Source organism: Oncorhynchus keta, chromosome 14 (genome assembly GCF_023373465.1).
Source record: "Oncorhynchus keta strain PuntledgeMale-10-30-2019 chromosome 14, Oket_V2, whole genome shotgun sequence".
In the NCBI taxonomy this organism is placed as follows: domain Eukaryota; kingdom Metazoa; phylum Chordata; class Actinopteri; order Salmoniformes; family Salmonidae; genus Oncorhynchus; species Oncorhynchus keta.
This window is the reverse complement of record NC_068434.1, coordinates 9,469,725-9,493,771: the sequence shown is the minus strand read 5'-3', so window position 1 is coordinate 9,493,771 and position 24,047 is coordinate 9,469,725. Positions and strand designations below refer to the sequence as shown.

Sequence of the window (24,047 nt, the reverse complement as noted above, 5' to 3'; positions counted from 1 at the left end):
ACGAGGGAAGAGAGACGGGAGAGGATGAATACGAGGGAAGAGAGACGGGAGAGGATGAATACGAGGGAAGAGAGACGGGAGAGGATGAATACGAGGGAAGAGAGACGGGAGAGGATGAATACGAGGGAAGAGAGACAGGAGAGGATGAATACGAGGGAAGAGAGACAGGAGAGGATGAATACGAGGGAAGAGAGACAGGAGAGGATGAATACGAGGGAAGAGAGACAGGAGAGGATGAATACGAGGGAAGAGAGACAGGAGAGGATGAATACGAGGGAAGAGAGACAGGAGAGGATGAATACGAGGGAAGAGAGACAGGAGAGGATGAATACGAGGGAAGAGAGACAGGAGAGGATGAATACGAGGGAAGAGAGACAGGAGAGGATGAATACGAGGGAAGAGAGACAGGAGAGGATGAATACGAGGGAAGAGAGACAGGAGAGGATGAATACGAGGGAGGAGAGACAGGAGAGGATGAATACGAGGGAAGAGAGACAGGAGAGGATGAATACGAGGGAGGAGAGACAGGAGAGGATGAATACGAGGGAGGACAGGAAGGATGAATACAGGGAAGAGACAGGAGAGGATGAATACGAGGGAAGAGAGACAGGAGAGGATGAATACGAGGGAAGAGAGACAGGAGAGGATGAATACATGGAGGAGAGACAGGAGAGGATGAATATGAGGGAAGAGAGACAGGAGAGGATGAATATGAGGAAAGAGACAGGAGAGGATGAATATGAGGAAGAGAGACAGGAGAGGATGAATACGAGGAAGAGAGACAGGAGAGGATGAATACGAGGAAAGAGAGAAAAACAGGAGAGGATGAATACGAGGGAAGAGAGAATAATAACAGGAGAGGATGAATACGAGGGAAGAGTCTCAGAAAAACAGGAGAGGATGAAAGTACTGAGGGTAAGAGAGACAGGAGAGGATGAATTTGAGACCGAGGGAAGAGAGACAGGAGAGGATGAATAACCTCCGAGGGAAGAGAGACAGGAGAGGATGAATAACCTCCGAGGGAAGAGAGACAACCTCCGGAGAGGATGAATCCGAGGAAGAGAGCACAGGAGAGGATGAATCCGAGGAACGCAGGGAAGAGACAGGAGAGGATGAATAACCTCCGAGGAAAGAGAGACAGGAGAGGATGAATACGAGGGAAGAGACAGGAGAGGATGAATCGAGGAAAGAGAGACAGGGGAGGATGAGGAACAACTAACCTACGAGGAAGAGAGACAGGAGAGGATGAACTACGAGGGAAGAGAGACAGGAGAGGATGAATACAGGGAGGAGAGACAGGAGAGGATGAATACGAGGGAAGAGAGACAGGAGAGGATGAATACGAGGGAAGAGAGACAGGAGAGGATGAATACGAGGGAAGAAAAACTAAGCTTTAAAAACATATAAACCGTCAGTACGGTTGAAAGTATAGATTATATCCCACGCGCTCTGCACAGGTTTGAGTAATAATAACAAAGTCAAGCAGGTGACATGACAGCGTGGGAGGACATGCACTAACCCCCACTACGGTTCATATTCAAAAGTATGTCAGACCACACACTGTCTCAGAAAAACTTCTCACCCCAAAAGATTGAGTGACAGGAAAGTACTGAGTCTTCCAGGTATTCATAGAACCATAGTTATAACGTAGAACAGAAGTTACCAATGTACCTTTGAGACCGTCAGTGCAGATGAAGGTATGGACGACGTCTACCAACAAGGTCACGAGGAACTAACCTCCGAGGAACAGCACTAACCTCCGAGGAACAGCACTAACCTCCGAGGAACAGCACTAACCTCCGAGGAACAGCACTAACCTCCGAGGAACAGCACTAACCTCCGAGGAACAGCACTAACCTCCGAGGAACAGCACTAACCTCCGAGGAACAGCACTAACCTCCGAGGAACAGCACTAACCTCCGAGGAACAGCACTAACCTCCGAGGAACAGCACTAACCTCCGAGGAACAGCACTAACCTCCGAGGAACAGCACTAACCTCCGAGGAACAGCACTAACCTCCGAGGAACAGCACTAACCTCCGAGGAACAGCACTAACCTCCGAGGAACAGCACTAACCTCCGAGGAACAGCACTAACCTCCGAGGAACAGCACTAACCTCCGAGGAACAGCACTAACCTCCGAGGAACAGCACTAACCTCCGAGGAACAGCACTAACCTCCGAGGAACAGCACTAATCTCTGATTAATGCACCAGTGCCACTGGAAGAATGGTAGACCACATGGTGTGGCAGGATGCGACGTCGACCTTGTAAACTCTTGACAACACGCAGGGCGACAACCAGGTAGCAGCTGCGTATACCTCATTTCAGAGGGACGCCTCTCAGTGTAGCCCAGGATGTGTTGACACTTCTGGTCGAATGGCATCTCACACCTTCTGGGACAGGGAGCCCTACTCCCTTGTAGGCCTGAGTGATGACATCCACAAGCCAGTGTGAAAGCCTCTGGCTTGGACAATGCAAGACCTTTTGACTTCCCACCGAAGCACAGAAACAGCTGATCTGACTTCCTGTAGTGCTCTGATGTTTGCATAGAGCGTATGAGCGAAAGGACTGGACACAGGAGATTAGTTCACTCATCCTCCGCATTCTGGAAAGGATGGGGGCAGTAGGCCACCAATTCAATGGCTTGATTGATGTGAAGTGGTGATAAAACCCTTAGGTAAAAAGGTTGCACCTAGGTCATCTGCCTTCTATCGTAGGTAGACCGGGCTCATAAAGAGCTCACTCACGTTTCGCTGATGAAATAGCTAAAGAGGAAAGCTCCTCTGCATGCTTGAAAGGAAGTTAAGTCCGATAATAGCAGGATCGCAGCTGATCAGTAGAGGGTCGGGCACTTCAGATGCCACACCCATAGCTGTAGTTGGTCTGGGCTGGGATGCCATAACCTGCATTCCAACTGAACGCAGCTCCTGTCTGTGAGGGAAATGCCATGGCTCTCCCTCCAAAAGAATGAGGGGTCTTGTCGCGGGGGAAAAAAACTGAAAAATTAGTCATTTAGGTCAACATTGGATCATTCAGAGATCCTCACTGAACTTCTGGAGAGAGTTTGCTGCACTGAAAGTAAAGGGGCTGAATAATTTTGCACGCCCAATTTTTCAGTTTTGGATTTGTTAAAAAAGTTTGAAATATCCAATAAATGTCGTTCCACTTCATGATTGTGTCCCACTTGTTGTTGATTCTTCACAAAAAAAATACAGTTTTATATCTTTATGTTTGAAGCCTGAAATGTGGCAAAAGGTCGCAAAGTTCAAGGGGGGGCGAATACTTTTGCAAGGCACTGTATGTATTTTTTTTTACAGTGGTTGGGGGGAGTTGCCATCGGTTTTGTTTTTGGTGGCCCTGGGTGGGTCCTGGCGAACAACACTGGTAAATTATTTGTGAAAATCAGGCCCTCTTCGCTTCACTCACCGTCACAGGCAGGATGGTGCAGTTAACGCAGGGGTGAGACAGATGGCCAACGGATCATGACCGTCTTTAACCTGTAGTTCAGCTCCACAAGAGGAGCCATGCATACCCAGCATCACAGTGCTCTCAGAGCTCAGAATGTAAACAATATAAATATTTCTTATAAAATACACTGATTCGTCAAATTAACTAATATAATAGTAACCGAAGACTGTATTACAACAGCTACCACAATCCACAGGATGGGTAGAGAGCTACAATAATCTGGCAGGCGTAACGGATGTGAAACGGCTAGCTTAGTTAGCGGTGGAATAGTGCGCGCTAAATAGCGTTTCAATCGGTGACGTCACTTGCTCTGAGACCTTGAAGTAGTGGTTCCCCTTGCTCTGCAAGGGCCGTGGCTTTTGTGGAGCGATGGGTAACGATGCTTCGAGGGGTGACTGTTGTTGATGTGTGCAGAGGGTCCCTGGTTTGCGCCCGGGTATGGGCGAGGAGACGGTCTAAAGTTATACTGTTACACAGGCGATGTAAACATGGCTGGAATATGAGTTGTAACATATTTAAAATGTATGCTTATTTATGCGAAATACGCACGAATGGCAGTCATTTTGTAAGGCAAGCTGACAACACACAGTGGCAGCTAGTTTAATAAACTGGCAAGCTAGCTTGTGTGGCTAGCTTGTGATACCAAGCATGTGTAGCTAGCCTGTGACACCAAGCATGTGTAGCGTGTGATAACAGGGGAGAGGTATACCAGGGGAGAGGGATACCAGGGGAGAGGGATGCCTAGGGGAGAGGGATGCCTAGGGGAGGCAAACTGAATCGCATGTCATACAGCTGGCTAGGCTAACAAACATTCATAGATGTGGTTATCTAGGAAAGTGACCCGTTTGAGTTTTATATACAGTATTGGCCAAACGTTTTGAGAATGACACAAATATTAATTTTCACAAAGTCTGCTGCCTTAGTTAGTATGATGGCAATTTGCATCTACTCCAGAATGTTATGAAGAGTGATCAGATGAATTGCAATTAATTGCAAAGTCCCCATTTGCCATGCAAATGAACTGAATCCCCAAAAAACATTTGCACTGCATTTCAGCCCTGCCACAAAAGGACCAGCTGACAGCATGTCAGTGATACTCTCATTAACACAGGTGTGAGTGTTGACGAGGACAAGGCTGGAGATCACTCTGACATGCTGATTGAGTTTGAATAACAGACTGGAAGCTTTTAAAGGAGGGTGGTGCTTGGAATCTTTGTTCTTCTGTCAACCATGGTTACCTGCAAGGAAACATGTGCCGTCATCATTGCTTTACACAAAAAGGGCTTCACAGGCAAGGATATTGCTGCCAGTAAGATTGCACCTAAATCAACCATTTATCGGATCAAGAACTTCAAGGAGAGCGGTTCAATTGTTGTGAAGAAGGCTTCAGGGCACCCAAGAAAGTCCAGCAAGCGCCAGAACCGTCTCCTTAAGTTGATTCAGTTGTGGGATCGGGGCACCACCAGTACAGAGCTTGCTCAGGAATGGCAGCAGGCAGGTGTGAGATTATCTGCACACACAGTGAGGCGAAGACTTTTGTAGGATGGCCTGGTGTCAAGAAGGGCAGCAAAAAAGACACTTCTCTCCAGGAAAAACATCAGGGACAGACTGATATTCTGTAAAAGGTACAGGGATTGGACTGCTGAGGACTGGGGTAAAGTCATTTTCTCTGATGAATCTCCTTTCCGATTGTTTGGGACATCCGGAAAAAGCTTGTCCTGAGAAGACAAGGTGAGCGCTACCATCAGTCCTGTGTCATGCCAACAGTAAAGCATCCTGAGACCATTCATGTGTGGGGTTGCTTCTCAGCCAAGGGACTGGGCTCACTCACAATTGTGCCTAAGAACACAGCCATGAATAAAGAATGGTACCAACACATCCTCTGAGAGCAACTTCTCCCAACCATCCAGGAACAGTTTGGTGACGAACAATGCCATTTCCAGCATGATGGAGCACCTTGCCATAAGGCAAAAGTGATAACTAAGTGGCTCGGGGAACAAAACATCAATATTTTGGGTCCATGGCCAGGAAACCCCCCAGACCTTAATCCCATTGAGAACTTGTGGTCAATCCTCAAGAGGCGGGTGGACAAACAAAACCCCACAAATTCTGACAAACTCCAAACATTGATTATGCAAGAATGGGCTGCCATCAGTCAGGATGTGGCCCAGAAGTTAATTGACAGTATGCCAGGGTGGATTGCAGAGGTCTTGAAAAAGAAGGGTCAACACTGCAAATATTGACTCTTTGCATCAACTTCATGTAATTGTCAATAAAATCCTTTGAGACTTATGAAATGCTTATTAATTAATTATACTTCAGTATCCCATAGTAACAGCTGACAAAACGATCTAAAGACACTGAAGCAGCAAACTTTGTGGAAATTCATATTTGTGTCATTCTCAAAACTTTTGGCCACGACTGTAGTTGAAGGATGACTAACGTTAGTGCCTGGTGGCCTTGATAACGAGCACAGCAGTGGAGGATATCTTGACAAGATTAGCACCGGAGTATGGTGGCCAACACACACACACTAGCTGGTGGGCTAAATCAACACAAGACAAGGAAGCCCGAAATCCTCAGATAAAAAGGGCTAGGTTGGGGAGAACTGTCACACAGCCTTGGAGGGCGAATTTCACGCTCTGATCCACAGGACTCAGGCTGTTGGTCACAGACTGACAGGACACACAACTCACACAGAGTTTAGCTTACCATACTGGGACTTGGGAAGATGCAAACTGAAAAACAGGAGCAGTGGACCAGTCCATCTGCGTGATATGCTACGCTAACTTTGGGAGAAGTAATAAGACAATGTGCTGTCGTACGGTTGTATATGAACCGCAGGCCCCCCCAGGCACCTCCCCTCCCCCGCAGCCCCCCACACGCTGTCACGTAACCGGCAGGACTCTGTTGTTGATACTCAACCTGCGCTGGGATATAATCCATACTTTCAACCGTACTGACGGTCTGAAAGGCTTGAAGTACAACTCCTCTCACCTGATAAAATGGTCTGCAAAGATTCATTCTTCACCACGGCACTCTGTTTTTGGACATCCCTGTAGAGAAGAACAAGGTGGAGAAGACAGAACACGTCTCAATTCTTTTTCATAAAAAATAAAAAATAAACTTTTCTTTAACTAGGCAAGTCAGTTAAAAACAAAATTCTCATTTACAATGATGTACTCAATGTATGGCCCTGTCCAGAAACAAACAACCCCTAGCCTCTGAACACCCTAGACACTTGAGGAGATCTGACGGGATTTGATATTTGATAGTTGTAAGCAATGTGTCATTCTTCCTAGCCTATCAGAGAGCAAGTCTGAGATATCACCATATTGGTGCGGTAGGTAGCCTAGCGGTTAAGAGCGTTGAGCCAGTAACCGAAAGGTAGCTGGTTTGAATCCCCGAGCGGACGAGGTGACGACGTGCGATTCACTTAACTGCTCCAGTAAGTCTCTGTGGAGAAGAGAACCTGCTAAACTACAAAAAAAAATTCAAATGTTCACACTTCACACAAATGAAAAGTGTCAAGGGACTAGGGGTTGTCTCTAGTCTAAAATACAAGGTGTTGCGAGTCAGGAGTGATCGCCGTCGCTAGTGCACCCCAGAGAATGGGAGTCGTGTTAAGCAGTCGGAAATCCCACACTCATCACTCACCTTGTTGATAGGCTATGTGGCCTACCTAGGTGATAAGGCTATGTGGCCTACCTAGGTGATAAGGCTATGTGGCCTACCTAGGTGATAAGGCTATGTGACCTACCTAGGTGATAAGGCTATGTGGCCTACCTAGGTGATAAGGCTATGTGGCCTACCTAGGTGATAAGGCTATGTGGCCTACCTAGGTGATAAGGCTATGTGGCCTACCTAGGTGATAAGGCTATGTGGCCTACCTAGGTGATAAGGCTATGTGGCCTACCTAGGTGATAAGGCTATGCGGCCTACGTAGGTGATAAGGCTATGCGGCCTACCTAGGTGATAAGGCTATGTGGCCTACCTAGGTGATAAGGCTATGTGGCCTACCTAGGTGATAAGGCTATGTGGCCTACCTAGGTGATAAGGCTATGTGGCCTACCTAGGTGATAAGGCTATGTGGCCGCTGCGTTAAAAAAAACAGCTTTTTATCTCTAATCCATTGATGATCAGATGCTTTAATTATAACTGTGGCCCTGTTGCTCTCACATCTTAACAGTTCATTGACAACTTTAGCACTCCTCTTTTATTAAACAACAGCCGATATAGAATCCCAAACGTCTCTGATGCTGCTGCGTGGGCTCATTGGTTGTCTTGTCATCAATTAACACACGTGGTGACCTATTTCTTGTTTGACTCATATTCAACACCTCTGCACATTAGTGGCGGGGTGGTGGTGTGGTGGGGTAGTGGGGTGGTGTGGTTGGGTAGTGGGGTGGTGGTATGGTTGGGTAGTGGGGTGGTGGTGGGGTAGTGGGGTGGTGGTATGGTTGGGTAGTGGGGTGGTGGTGGGGTAGTGGGGTGGTGGTGGGGGGGTAGTATGGTTGGGTAGTGGGTTGGTGGTGTGGTAGTGGGGTGGTGTGGTGGGGTAGTGGGGTGGTGTGGTGGGGTAGTGGGGTGGTGGGGGTGGGGTGGTGGTGTGGTGGGGTTGGGGTGGTGGTGGTGGTGGTGGGGGTAGTGGGGTGGTGGGGGTGGTGGGGTAGTGGGGTGGTGGTGGGGTTGGGTAGTGGGGTAGTGGTGGGGTAGTGGGGTGGTGGTGGGGTTGGGTAGTGGTGTGGTGGGGTAGTGGGGTGGTGGTGGGGTTGGGTAGTGGGGTGGTGGTGGGGTTGGGTAGTGGGGTGGTGTGGTGGGGTAGTGGGGTGGTGTGGTGGGGTAGTGGGGTGGTGGTGGGGTTGTGGGGTGGTGGTGGGGTTGTGGGGTGGGTAGTGGGGTGGTGGGGTGGTGTGGTGGTGGGGTAGTGGGGTGGTGGGGTGGTGGTGGGGGGTAGTGGGGTGGTGGGGTGGTGGTGGGGTGGTGGGGTAGTGGTGGGGTAGTGGGGTGGTAGTGGTGGAGTAGTGGGGTGGTGGGGGGTAGTGGGGTGGTGGGGTAGTGGGGTGGTTGGGTAGTGGGGTGGTAGTGGGGTGGTAGTGGGGTGGTGGTTGGGTAGTGGGGTGGTGGTTGGGTAGTGGGGTGGTGGGGTGGTGGGGTAGTGGGGTGGTAGTGGGGTAGTGGGGTGGTAGTGGGGTAGTGGGGTGGTGGTGGGGTAGTGGGGTGGTGGGGTAGTGGGGTGGTGGGGTAGTAGTGGGGTGGTGGTTGGGTAGTGGGGTGGTGGGGTAGTGGGGTGGTGGGGTAGTGGGGTGGTGGGGTAGTGGGGTGGTAGTGGGGTAGTGGGGTGGTAGTGGGGTAGTGGGGTAGTGGGGTGGTGGAAGGCTGAATAAATACAACAATAGGTCTAATTAAAAGAACAGTGATGAAGGAAGTGAAAATGCTGGGCAGAGCATGACCAGAGCATGACCAGAGCATGACCAGAGCATGACCAGAGCATGACCAGAGCATGGCCAGAGCATGACCAGAGCATGACCAGAGCATGACCAGAGCATGGCCAGAGCATGACCAGAGCATGACCAGAGCATGACCAGAGCAGCTAGGGGAAACTTCCCATCAGAGCAGCAGCCTAGATGGTGCATCTCAATAGGTTTTGTCACGTAAATACGTGTGTGTGTCACGGGGCTCTCTCTCACCAGACAGACAGGGTGGCGCAGGCGGTCAAGGCCATGACGTAGAAGCCTGAGCAGTGCAGGGCAGACATGGGCGCGGGCAGCAGGATGGCGGGTAGTAGGCGGCGGCCACACGCCGAAAACACAGACAACATGCGGTCCTCGCACGCCACCGCCACCACATCACTGGGGGAGGAGAGGAGGAGAGAGACGCCTTATTTACTATGGTGTAAATAAAGCTTTAACAGTTGCTCATTACCACAGTTGGAATGGAAGCCAAATCCCCCTATAAAAACAGCACAGTCAACTCCAGAGACGTTAAAGCTGAGAACCACATTAGCGGAAGCAGCACCACGGGCAGCCCCAGGCATATCGTTATGGTTTACTTTGTTAACCCATTACAGTCGAAGCCTCGTCGAAAGGAAGTCTGTTCTCAAGTGCCTCTCCTATGTCTGAGATAAGATCAGCAAACATTTGTTTCTAGTAAGCTATATGGATTTTTTTTATTTTTTTTTTTAAGAAGGTCATACCAAGGATCATGTTGTTATTTGATTTAGAATTGTAAGACCCCTTGAAGGATAACAATAACTAAACAAAAAATGATTTGAAGAAAATGTTTATTTATTTTCTTTGACCTTACTGAAATTAGCCCGTACGAACGCATTGAAAAACAGATTCACTACATGGAACAATAGATAAGCCCCCCCCCCCAACAACAACAACAACAACAACAACAACAAAACATCTAAAGGAAGTTTGTTCTGAAGTGTTGGTCCTATATCTGAGCGATATAAGAAAGATCAGGTAACATATATATCCCCCCCGGGTATTTAACCCCTTATTTGGAACAGTCTCCATATCTACTTCCATTCATTCTTTCAACTAGAGCAAAACATGTATCTGTTTGTGACAGTCTCACCTTTCCACAGAGGCCCAAACTGTTCCCTACAGACAGAAGTTGTCAGATTGGCTGTACCAACTTCAGACGAGTCCTAAGACTCTTGTGGGGAGGGGGGACACACACACACACCATTGACCGTGAGAGTCTCATCTTTTCATAGAGGGGTCGTAATAATTTAGGATGGATGTCTTTGTGAGAACATGTCTCATGGTCAGACATAGACCGCCTCCAGCTCTGTCACTTTTCACCGCAGAAAGTACAACGTGGGCGTATGCGGTGGATATCTCTCCAGGTCAAAATGACAGATTGTTATGGGGATGTTTTTATTATGCTAATTATACTGAACAGGAGTGGCGTATCAAGAAGCTGATGAAACAGCATGATCATTACACAGCAGCACCTCGTGCTGGGGGACAATAAAAGGCCAGTTGTCACACAACACAATGCCACAAATGTCTCAAGTTGAGGGAGTGTGTAATTGGCATGCTGGCTATAGGAATGTCCACCAGAGATGTTGCTAGAGAATTACGTGTTCATTTCTCTACCATAAGCCACCTCCAATGTCATTTTAAAGAATTTGGCAGTACATCCAACCGACCTCGCAAACGCAGACCACGTGTAACCACGCCAGCCCAGGACCTCCACATCTGGCTTCTTCACCTGCGGGATCGTCTGAGACCAGTCACCCAGACAACTGATGAAACTGAGGAGTATTTCTGTCTAATGAAGCTCTTTTGTGGCTGTCCTGGCTCCCCAGTGGGTGGGCCTGGCTCCCCAGTGGGTGGGACTATGCCCTCCCAGGCCCACCTAAGGGCTGCACCCTCACCCCGTGTCATATGAAATCCATAGATTAGAGCCTCATTTATTTATTTCAATTGATTGATTTGCTTATAATATAATAATAATAATAATAATAATATATGCCATTTAGCAGACGCTTTTATCCAAAGCGACTTACAGTCATGTGTGCATACATTCTACGTATGGGTGGTCCCGGGAATCGAACCCACTACCCTGGCGTTACAAGCGCCATGCTCTACCAACTGAGCTACAGAAGGACCATGAACTGCAACTCAATAAATTTGTTGAAATGATTGCATGTTGCGTTTATATTTTTGTTCAGTATAGATTTCCGCAGGGGCACGGACTCGAGGAGGTTAAACAGAGAAGAGGAGCTATAAAATCTGCTGTTCAATCACAAGTGCAATGACGTCCCCCCAAAATATTTGTTTGAAGTAAAGTCTTTGTTGTCGTAATACCACAAACGGATATAGCAGTTTCATTGCTACGGATTCCAGCTTTTACCCTTCACACTCGTCGTACCTGTATACAGGTTGAAAATGACAGATTTGGGCCCTAATAAGCTCCGAAATCAAAACGTAGTGGCTGTACAGTAACATGCTATACATGACGTCATAGCTCAGTGACTGTACATGCTATACATGACATCAGAGCTCAGTGGCTGTACATTAACATGCTATAAATGAAGTCAGAGCTCAGTGGCTGTAGAGTAACATGCTATAAATGACATCATAGCTCAGTGTCTGTACAGTAACATGCTATACATGACATCATAGCTCAGTGTCTGTACAGTATCATGCTACAGATGACATCATAGCTCAGTGACTGTACAGTAACATGCTATACATGACATCATAGCTCAGTGACTGTACAGTAACATGCTATACATGACATCATAGCTCAGTGACTGTACAGTAACATGCTACAGATGACATCATAGCTCAGTGACTGTACAGTAACATGCTACAGATGACATCATAGCTCAGTGTCTGTACAGTAACATGCTATACATGACATCATAGCTCAGTGTCTGTACAGTAACATGCTATACATGACATCATAGCTCAGTGTCTGTACAGTAACATGCTACAGATGACATCATAGCTCAGTGTCTGTACAGTAACATGCTATACATGACATCATAGCTCAGTGACTGTACAGTAACATGCTATACATGACATCATAGCTCAGTGACGAGAGTAACATGGTATAAATGACATCATAACTCAGTGGCTGTACAGTAACATGCTATAAATGACATCATAGCTCAGTGACGAGAGTAACATGGTATAAATGACATCATAGCTCAGTGACTGTACAGTAACATGCTATAAATTACATCATAGCTCAGTGACGAGAGTAACATGGTATAAATGACATCATAGCTCAGTGGCTGTACAGTAACATGCTATAAATGACATCATAGCTCAGTGACGAGAGTAACATGGTATAAATGACATCATAGCTCAGTGACTGTACAGTAACATGCTATAAATGACATCATAGCTCAGTGACGAGAGTAACATGGTATAAATGACATCATAGCTCAGTGGCTGTACAGTAACATGCTATACATGACATCATAGCTCAGTGTCTGTACAGTAACATGCTATACATGACATCATAGCTTAGTGACTGTACAGTAACATGCTATAAATGACATCATAGCTCAGTGACGAGAGTAACATGCTATACATGACATCATAGCTCAGTGTCTGTACAGTAACATGCTACAGATGACATCATAGCTCAGGCTCTGCGCTTCACAGCTCTGTATGGGTTTTGACTGACAGATGTTCTGAACTTGAGCACCTCAAGCCACAAGAAGTGGTCACCATCCCTCCCAATAATTTGGCAACTTTTTGCCCCTACTGCTTACCTGCTGCCCGCTGCAGTGATGACTCGGCTGGGCAGCAACGTGTCCCACTCCCTGCCCTCCCTGGAACAGCGGAGCTGGCTGAGTTTGGCTCCGGACACCGCAGAGACGTCGTTCTCCACCTCCAGGTACACCGGGGGCTCCGTACTGACCTACAAACATACACAATATGGCGGAAAGAGAGCACGTCTAGCATCCATTGTACTCATCATGACTCCGTCTATGACCATGTGGGTTGTTTAGCCACAACTGAAGAGTGATGTAATAGCATACCTGAAGAGTAAATGCTTTCTGCGGTGTGGGAGTGGGCAGTTTGAGGACAGACACAGGGATAGCAACAACGCAACAAGACTCCTTCTCTGATGAAGGGGTAGCCTGCAAGTGTGCAGTTGGGGAAACAAGAAAAGAAAAAATGGATAAAATGTCCCCGGTCAAAAGTCCCCACATTATAATTGGAAGAGAAAACTCTAACATAGCCTGTAAGATAGAAAGGTGACTCCAAACACACGTTAAACTAATAGCAGCGGTTTAAACAAAAGGTTGACAAAAATTTATGTCCAACTCAAGAAAGCGTACCAGCAGCTAGCGGTACTAAACTGGTACTAAACAATGTATTTTCAAAGCCCGTTAGATACTATGTAAGCGTTATTAGCACCAATGAGTTCACATGCTATTGGAGTTCACATGCTATTGGAGTTCACATGCTATTGGAGTTCACATGCTATTAGAGTTCACATGCTATTAGAGTTCACATGCTATTGGAGTTCACATGCTATTAGAGTTCACATGCTATTGGAGTTCACATGCTATTAGAGTTCACATGCTATTAGAGTTCACATGCTATTGGAGTTCACATGCTATTAGAGTTCACATGCTATTGGAGTTCACATGCTATTAGAGTTCACATGCTATTGGAGTTCACATGCTATTGGAGTTCACATGCTATTGGAGTTCACATGCTATTGGAGTTCACATGCTATTGGAGTTCACATGCTATTAGAGTTCACATGCTATTGGAGTTCACATGCTATTGGAGTTCACATGCTATTGGAGTTCACATGCTATTAGAGTTCACATGCTATTAGAGTTCACATGCTATTAGAGTTCACATGCTATTAGAGTTCACATGCTATTAGAGTTCACATGCTATTAGAGTTCACATGCTATTAGAGTTCACATGCTATTAGAGTTCACATGCTATTGGAGTTCACATGCTATTAGAGTTCACATGCTATTAGAGTTCACATGCTATTGGAGTTCACATGCTATTGGAGTTCACATGCTATTGGAGTTCACATGCTATTAGAGTTCACATGCTATTAGAGTTCACATGCTATTAGAGTTCACATGCTATTAGAGTTCACATGCTATTGGAGTTCACATGCTATTAGAGTTCACATGCTATTAGAGTTCACATGCTATTAGAGTTCACATGCTATTAGAGTTCACATGCTATTAGAGTTCACATGCTATTGGAGTTCACATGCTATTAGAGTTCACATGCTATTAGAGTTCACATGCTATTAGAGTTCACATGCTATTGGAGTTCACATGCTATTGGAGTTCACATGCTATTAGAGTTCACATGCTATTAGAGTTCACATGCTATTAGAGTTCACATGCTATTGGAGTTCACATGCTATTAGAGTTCACATGCTATTAGAGTTCACATGCTATTAGAGTTCACATGCTATTAGAGTTCACATGCTATTAGAGTTCACATGCTATTGGAGTTCACATGCTATTAGAGTTCACATGCTATTAGAGTTCACATGCTATTAGAGTTCACATGCTATTGGAGTTCACATGCTATTGGAGTTCACATGCTATTAGAGTTCACATGCTATTAGAGTTCACATGCTATTAGAGTTCATTAGAGTTCATGCTATTAGAGTTCACATGCTATTGGAGTTCACATGCTATTGGTTCAGTTCACATGCTATTAGAGTTCACATGCTATTAGAGTTCACATGCTATTAGAGTTCACATGCTATTAGAGTTCACATGCTATTAGAGTTCACATGCTATTAGAGTTCACATGCTATTAGAGTTCACATGCTATTAGAGTTCACATGCTATTGGAGTTCACATGCTATTGGAGTTCACAGAAGTTCCGAGTGGGAAATTTCACTTCAATAGTTAGGTTTCCTTCAAATTTGCATTTAAAAAAAACAACACCTTTTCCCACCAGAAGATTCCATCAAACTGACTGGTGTTTACAAGGCAGTGCCTGATGACGTAATGCACATACAATTAAAACAAAACACTTTTGCGCTTCAGTTCTCACGTACCAACAACAACAACAACAACACACACATTTAATGTGTTTTAGGTCTCAAGACCACAGCTGGCTGATAAAGTAGACAGGTTCAGTTATTATACTGATCAAAAATATAAAACGCAACAATTTCAATGATTTTATGGCGTTAAAATTCATATGAGGAAATCAGTCAGCTGAAATGGATTAATGAGGCCCTATAAATCTAAGGATTTCAGATGACTGGGCCTCAGGATCTCGTCATGGTATTTTTGCGCATTCAAATTGCCATCGATAAAATGCAATTGTGTTCGTAGCTTATGCCTGCCCCATAACATCAGCCCACTACCACCACCACGGGGCACTCGGTTCACAACATTGACATCAGCTAACCGCTCTCCCACACAACGCCATACACGTGGTCTGCAGTTGTGAGGCCAGTTGGACGTACTGCCAAATTCTCTAAAACGACATTGGAGGTGGCTTACGGTAGAGAAATGAACATTCACTTAACTGGCAACAGCTCTGGTGGACTTTGTGTGACCTATTTTGTCCCCAGCACAAGGTGCAGCTGTGTAATGAGCATGCGGTTTAATCAGCTTCTTGATATGCCACACCTGTCAGGTGGATGGATTGTAAACAAATTTGTGAACAAAATTTTATAGAAATAAGCTTTTTGTGCGTATGGAACTTTAATTTCAGCTAATGAAACATGGGACCAACATGTTACATTTGATATTTTTGTTCAGTGTATTATGAAATGGATAAGAGAAAGATCATTTTTATTTGTTCAATGGCAGCTAAGCACCGGTCGTCATTGCACTTAACTTAAGACCCTCAATATTTATTGGAAAAGAGAATCAAGCTCATCACCGTGCACTTTCACCTCATTGCGAACTTCATCACAACTTATAGCCTATTATAAACTGGGTGGTTCGAGCCCTGAATGCTGATTGGCTGACAGCCGTATACCACGGGCATGATAAAACATGTATTTTTACTGCTCTAATTACATTGGTAACCAGTTTATAATAGCGATAAGGGACGTCGGGAGTTTGTGGCATATGGCCAATATACCACAGCTAAGGACTGTATCCAGGCACTCCGCAGTCGTGCATAAGAACAGTCCTTAGCCATGGTATATTGGCCATATACCACACCCCCTTGTGCATTATTGCTTAAATAAACTCTGCATTACATTTTCAAGTCGTAGTGGGAGGCCCAGAGAACATAGCATTTTGTGACTGCAAATTTACCTTCGACATGGCTATTCTAGAAAAAAAAAATTGTGCAATAAATAATTTCCACTGCAATTTGTCACATTTTACAGACACAAAAATATCCCACCAAGTCTAACGAACAAACCGTCTGTCGACATTTCTTAAATACTAAACGACACTTCCTGTTTCAATCACAGCCTTCGTGATTTATTTTTCTATGCAATGTGGATGGAAACGTGGTTAAGCAACTCATAACTACAAAAGGGAATCCAGGATACATTTTTGTTATCCGAGTTACGACATTTCACCTTTTTAACCAAAAGTTGCAAACATTAATTATTGACAATTATAAACTCATCAATGGGGATAATATAGATAGATAGCCTAACCATATTGTCCAAGTTAAGCAAGCTAACTTCATTATTTGCAATATTAGCAAGCCTATCAAGCTAGCTAAAATCTTCTTGGTTGAAGAATAAGAATTGGTCTGACCTCAAAACCACTTGCAAAAATGTGTTTATTCAGTTGTTGCTAGAGATATTAACCAGTCAACTGTTTGGACACACCTACTCATTCAAGGGTTGTATAATAATAGTGAAGACATCAAAACTATGAAATAATACACATGGCATCATGTAGTAACCATAAAAATGGTTAAACAAATCAAAATATATTTTATATTTAAAGATTCTTCAAAGTAGCCACCCTTTGCCTTGATGACAGCTTTGCACACACTTGGCATTCTCTCAACCTGCTTCATGAAGTAGTCAACTGGAATGCATTTCAATTAATAGGTGTGTCTTGTTAAAAGTTCATTTGTGAAATTAATTTGACATAATGCGTTTGAGCCAATCAGTTGTGTTGTGACAAGGTATGTGGGTGGTATACAGAAGATAACCCTATTTGGTCACAGATGGTGATTCGATGGGCAGACCGCACCACCCTCTAATGAACCCTGTGGTTGTGGGCAGTGCAGTTTCCGTACCAGGCAGTGATACAGCATGACAGGACGCTCTCAATTGTGCATCTGTAAAAGTTTGTGAGGGTCTTAGGGACCAAGCCAAATTTCTTCAGCCTCCAGAGGCGCTGTTGCACCTTTTCAGATCATCAGTGATGTGTACACAGAGGAACTTGAAGCTTTCCATCTTCTCCACTGCGGTCCCGTTGATGTGGATAGGGGCGTGCTGTGAATATAATCGAAGAGAATTCTCTTTGGACGTAATACGTTGGCATTTGATTGTGAGGTATTCTAGGTCAGGTGAACAAAAGGACTTGAGTTTCTGTATGTTATCACAATCACACCAGGAGTCATTCAACATACACCCCTGCCTTTCTTCTTCCCGGAGAGTTCTTTATGCCTGTCTGCACGATGAACTGAGAACCCAGCTGGCTGTATGAACGGGGACAGTATATCTAGAGAGAGCCATGATTCTGTGATACAGAGTACGTTACAGTCCCTGATGTCTCTCTGGAAGGAAACCCTCTCTCCCTGAGCTTGTCTACTTTATTGTCCAGAGACTGAACATCAGCGAGTAATATACTCTAAAGGGGTGGATGTTGCGCCCGTCTCCTGAGTCGGACTAGAAGTCCACTCCGAAAACCTCTTCTCCTCCGGCAGCATCTTGGAGCAGCCTCTGGGGTAAGTTCTCCCTCCCTGGGAGGTACGAACAAATGATCCAATTCGGGAGAGTCGTATTCCTGGTCTTAATGCGGGTGAGATACCGCCGCTCTGATATCCAGAAAGTTATTTCCGGCTGTATGTAATAACACAAAAAAAACATTCTGGGCTAATAAAGGAAGAAATAACACACAAAAAAACAAAAATACTGCAAAGTTGCTTAGGAGCTAGAAGCAGAGCTGCCCTATCTGTCGACATCATTCATGGTCAAATTGCTGCAAAGAAACCACTACTAAAGGACTCCAATAAGAAGAAGAGACTTGCTTGGGCCAAGAAACACAAGCAATGGACATTAGACCGGTAGAAATCTGTCCTTTGGTCTGATGAGTCCAAATTGTAAAATGTTGGTTCCAACCGCTGTGTCTTTGTGAGACACAGAGTAGGTGACCGGATGTTCTCCGCATGTGTGGTTCTGGTTCCCACCAGGAAGCATGGAAGAGGTGTGATGGTATGGGGTTTCTGTGCTCGTGACATTGTGATTTATTTAGAATTCAAGGCACACTTACTCAGCATGGCTACCACAGCATTCCATGCACCATCCCAATCTGGTTTGCGCTTAGTGGGACTATCATTTGTTTCAAAAGGACAATGCCCCAACACACATCCAGGCTGTGTAAGAGCTATTTGACCAAGACAGAGAGTAATGGAGTGCTGCATCAGATGACCTGGCCTCCACAATCACCTGACCTCAACCCAATTGAGATGGTTTGGGATGAGTTGGACCACAGAGCAAAGAAAAAGCAACCAACAAGTGCTCAGCATATGTGGGAACTCCAAGAGTGTTGGAAAAGCATTCCTCGTGAAGCTGGTTGAGAGAACACCAAAAGTTGTCATCAAGGCAAAGGGTGAATACTTTGAAGCGTCTAAAATATATTTAGATTTGTTTAAAACTTTGATGTCTTCACTACTATTCTACAATGTACAAAAACCCTTGAATTAGTAGGTGTCCAAACTTTCGACTGGTGCTGTAGATCTTCATTGTCAAGGGTTTAAACACTGGTTCCCATGCTTGTTCAATGAACCATGAATGAACATGCACCTGTGGAACGGTCGTTAAGACACTAAGAGCTTACAGACAGTTGGCAATTAAGATCAGTTATGAAAACTCAGGACACTAAAGAGGCCTTTCTACTGACTCTGGAAAAACACCAAAAGAAAGATGCCCAGGGTCCCTGCTCATCTGCGTGAATGTGCCTTAGGCATGCTGCAAGGAGGCATGTGGCCAGAACAATGAATTGCCATCTCCGTACTGTGAGACGCCTAAGACAGCGCTACAGGGCGGACAACTGATTGTCCTCGCAGTGGCAGACCACATATAACAACACCTGCACAGGATCGGTACATCTGAACATCACACCTAAGGGACAGGTACAGGATGGACAACTGATCGTCCTCACAGTGGCAGACCACGTGTAACACCACCTGCACAGGATCGGTACATCCGAACATCACACCTGCGGGACAGTTACAGGATGGCAACAACAACTGCCCGAGTTACACCAGGAACGCACAATCCCTCCATTAGTGCTCAGACTGTCCGCAATACGCTGAGAGAGGCTGGAGCGAGGGCCTGTAGGCCTGTTGTAAGGCAGGTCCTCACCAGACATCACCGACAACAAAGTCACTTATGGGCATAAACCCACCATCGCTGGACCAGACAGGACTGGCAAAAAGTACTCTTCACTAACAAGTCACGGTTTTGTCTCACCAGGGGTGATGGTCGGATTCGCGTTTATCGTCGAAGGAATGAGCGTTACACCGAGGCCTGTACTCTGGAGAGGGATCAATTTATAGGTGGAGGGTCCATCATGGTCTGGGGCGGTGTGTCACAGCACCATCGGACTGAGCTTGTTGTCATTGCAGGCAATCTCAATGCTGTGCGTTACAGGGAAGATATTCTCCTCCCTCAAAAGGTACCCTTCCTGCAGGCTCATCCTGACATGACAATTGCACCAGCCATACTACTTGTTCTCTGTGTGATTTCCTGCAAGACAGAAATGTCAGTGTTCTGCCATGGCCAGCAAAGAGCCCGGATCTCAATCCCATTGAGCACATCTGTAACCTATTGGATCGGAGGGTGAGGGCTAGGGCCATCCCCCCAGAAATGTCCGGGAACTTGCCGGTGCCTTGGTGGAAAAGTAGGTTACATCTCACAGCAAGAACCGGCAAATCTGGTACATGTATTTATGTATGCATGTATGCATGCGTGTATGCAGACATACACTACCGTTCAAAAGTTTGGGGTCACTTAGAAAGGTCCTTGTTTTTGTCGATTAAAATAATATAAAATGTATCAGAAATACAGTGTCGACATTGTTAATGTTGTAAATGACTATTGTAGCTGGAAACGACTGATTTTTTATGGAATATCTACATAGGCGTACAGAGGCCCATTATCAGCAACCATCACTCCTGTGTTTCAATGGCACGTTGTGTTAGCTAATCCAAGTTTATAATTTTAAAAGGCTAATTGTTCATTAGAAAACCATTGTGCAATTATGTTAGCACAGCTGAAAACTGTTGTACTGATTAAAGAAGCAATAAATCTGGCCTTCTTTAGACGAGTTGAGTATCTGGATCATCAGCATTTGTGGGTTCAATTACAGGCTCAAAATGGCCAGAAACAAAGAACTTTCTACTGAAACTCATCAGTCTACTCTTGTTCTGAGAAATGAAGGCTATTCCATGCGAGAAATTGCCAAGAAACTAAAGATCTCGGACAACGCTGTGTACTACTCCCTTCATAAAACAGCTCAAGCTGGCTCAAACCAGAATAGAAAGAGTGGGAGGCCCCGGTGCACAACTGAGCAAGAGGACAATTACATTAGAATGTCTAGTTTGAGAAACAGACAACTCACAAGTCCTCAACTGGCAACTTCATTAAACAGTACCAGCAAAACACCAGTCTCAATGTCAACTGTGAAGAGGCGACTCCGGGATGCTGGCCTTCTTGGCAGAGTTCCTCTGTCCAGTCTCAACGTCAACAGTGAAGAGGCGACTCCGGGATGCTGGCCTTCTTGGCAGAGTTCCTCTGTCCAGTCTCAACGTCAACAGTGAAGAGGCGACTCCGGGATGCTGGCCTTCTAGGCAGAGTTCCTCTGTCCAGTCTCAACGGCAACAGTGAAGAGGCGACTCCGGGATGCTGGCCTTCTTGGCAGAGTTCCTCTGTCCAGTCTCAACGTCAACAGTGAAGAGGCGACTCCGGGATGCTGGCCTTCTTGGCAGAGTTCCTCTGTCCAGTCTCAACGTCAACAGTGAAGAGGCGACTCCGGGATGCTGGCCTTCTTGGCAGAGTTCCTCTGTCCAGTCTCAACGTCAACAGTGAAGAGGCGACTCTGGGATGCTGGCCTTCTTGGCAGAGTTCCTCTGTCCAGTCTCAACGTCAACAGTGAAGAGGAGACTCCGGGATGCTGGCCTTCTTGGCAGAGTTCCTCTGTCCAGTGTCCGTGTTATTTTGTCCATCTTAATCTTTTATTTTTATTGGCCAGTCTGAGATATGGCTTTTTCTTTGCAACTTTCATCTAGAAGGCCAGCATCCGGGATACACCTCTTCACTGTTGACCCCTGCCGTACCACAGCGGACCCATAGGGGACCCCCGGTTGAATATTCCTACACTATAGGAATAAGGGTGTCATTTTGTACGCAGCCAATCAGCTTGTTGATCCCATATCCAATCAAGACCATTACATTCAAAGACAAGCATATCTTGAATATTATCATATCTTCCATCAGAAAAAATATGTCATAAGATTACGTGAAATCAACTGGCACTGGCCTCACCTGCTGGAAGGTTTGGTGGGACACGGGCATCATCATTTTCGCGTCCATTTTCCTGGGCCGTCCCTTTTTCCTCTTCTCTACCTGGTTGTCCCCTCCGTCCACGTCTAGGGCCTTCCGCTTCTCCACCTGGTTGTCCCCTCCGTCCACGTCTAGGGCCTTCCTCTTCTCCAACTGGTTGTCCCCTCCGTCCACGTCTAGGGCCTTCCTCTTGGTGAAGGAGGGGGACTTCACCACAACCATCTTGTCCTCGCTGTCGCTGCTCGTCTCATCCTTGAGCTCCTTTAAAGTGCTGCTGTCTTTCACTCTACAACAGGAGGACAACAACCACAGAAATAGGCTCACCACGTGTTCCATTAGCCCATTAACCCATTAACCCATTAGCCCATTAACCCAATAACCCCTTAACCCAATAACCCATTAACCCATTAACCCATTAACCCAATCGCCTTAGTAGTGTTTCCTCATATATGATCATAGGTGAAGCAATGCTTGGAAAAATATGGAATTTTCATTCACTTTTTTTTTTGTAAGGAGGGTTGAGTTGTGTGTTGAGCCCAATTTGAATTGATGTACTTCCTACCCTATTTCCAGGTTAACAGGAACACTTCGTGCTCTATTTCCTGTTTAATGGGGACATTTCCAGCTGTACTTCCTGTTCACTTGTCCACCCATTATGGCCTCATTGACCTGAATGAAGATGCCCTTTCTAGTAATTATATTTCGAAGAGAGACAACCTCCAAGTCCCAGTCAACAAGGTAACAACAAAAACAGATCAATCTAGTTCAGTGAATATATATATATATATATTTTTTTTAAGAAACTGGTCATCACTTAAGATCTATTCCAAGAAGTGTCCATCAAAAGTGGATTGCTCCGTTAAAAACAAGGCTAGCATTCAATCTGTTGTTTTTGTTGTGTTCATAGGAACATATGTACGTCCTAAACTGATTTATTTTTTCCCTGTTCAGATAACAAGAATATCAGATGTGGAAACGACCAATAACATTCCAGCATTGTATGCCTCAAATCGGCAACTGTTGACGGGTCATAAAGACTATTGGGATAAGCTTGATGGTTCTGTTCCCTTACCTGTCTAGCGGGGTGAGTCCCGCCATGGAGATGGTGACCCCGGGCATGACCTTTGACCTCTCTGTGAACCTGGAGTCAAGGGCTTTCATCGGCTCCATCTTGGTGGAGGTAGTTAGGAGCAGGTTGGACTTCATGGCTGTGGTGTTAAGAGACGAGGCCTGGGCCGTGGCACCGGAAACACTGTCAGGAATGGAAAGAGGGGGAGAGCAAAATACGAAATTAAAAGGCCGGTAAGGGGGGGTGGAAGCAGAGGAGGAGAGAAAGAGAGATGGAGAGGAGAGAATGGCAGAGAAGACTAGACAGACAACTGACCTGTCTTTGGCGTCATCTGGGGCCTTGCCCCCCAGTGGGGTGGTTAGGGGGTCCAAATTGGAGGTGGCCGTGTTGGAGTCTGAGGAAAGCTGGGAGGTGAGCTGGCTGGCCGACCCAGGGAGGATGGGTACGCTGTTGAAGAGGGCTGGGGAGAAATCCCTGAGGATTCAAACAAAAACAGTGAGGCTTCAAACTAACAGAAACAAGACCATCCCCGTGGTAATCTAATATATTGACAATTATTTGTCAAATGTGTAACAGATTCAGTTTATCTATTTCGAAGGTAACGTGTTAGCACGTAGGGGGCATCGATTGGTGTCACCTCGTTAGTAACTGCGCTACACCTGTAATGGCTTGTGTTTCACCCACGTTAGCATAGGTGATATTTAAGATTGGCTGGGCCAGTGCTCCAGTTGAGCGTGAGAGATGTTGGAAGAGCTCCACTTCACGTTAGCATAGGTGATATTTAAGATTGGCTGGGCCAGTGCTCCAGTTGAGCGTGAGAGATGTTGGAAGAGCTCCACTTCACGTTAGCATAGGTGATATTTAAGATTGGCTGGGCCAGTGCTCCAGTTGAGCGTGAGAGATGTTGGAAGAGCTACACTTCACGTTAGCATAGGTGATATTTAAGATTGGCTGGGCCAGTGCTCCAGTTGAGCGTGAGAGATGTTGGAAGAGCTCCACTTCACGTTAGCATAGGTGATATTTAAGATTGGCTGGGCCAGTGCTCCAGTTGAGCGTGAGAGATGTTGGAAGAGCTACACTTCACGTTAGCATAGGTGATATTTAAGATTGGCTGGGCCAGTGCTCCAGTTGAGCGTGAGAGATGTTGGAAGAGCTACACTTCACGTTAGCATAGGTGATATTTAAGATTGGCTGGGCCAGTGCTCCAGTTGAGCGTGAGAGATGTTGGAAGAGCTCCACTTCACGTTAGCATAGGTGATATTTAAGATTGGCTGGGCCAGTGCTCCAGTTGAGCGTGAGAGATGTTGGAA

General features: G+C 45.8%; 1 protein-coding gene across 1 annotated transcript in view; it reads right to left on the bottom strand.

Moving 5' to 3' along the window:
• Window positions 1-24,047, bottom strand: part of LOC118394006 (protein HIRA) — a 44,703-nt gene that overhangs the window by 5,380 nt on the left and 15,276 nt on the right. Inside the window, exons 14-20 of the mRNA XM_052461006.1 lie at window positions 23,053-23,211; window positions 22,741-22,920; window positions 21,651-21,954; window positions 12,988-13,089; window positions 12,718-12,866; window positions 9,161-9,322; window positions 6,468-6,526 (exon numbers count right to left, since the gene is read on the bottom strand). Of these exons, the coding sequence (XP_052316966.1) occupies window positions 6,468-6,526; window positions 9,161-9,322; window positions 12,718-12,866; window positions 12,988-13,089; window positions 21,651-21,954; window positions 22,741-22,920; window positions 23,053-23,211 (1,115 nt within the window). The remainder of the gene's footprint in view (window positions 1-6,467; window positions 6,527-9,160; window positions 9,323-12,717; window positions 12,867-12,987; window positions 13,090-21,650; window positions 21,955-22,740; window positions 22,921-23,052; window positions 23,212-24,047) is intronic.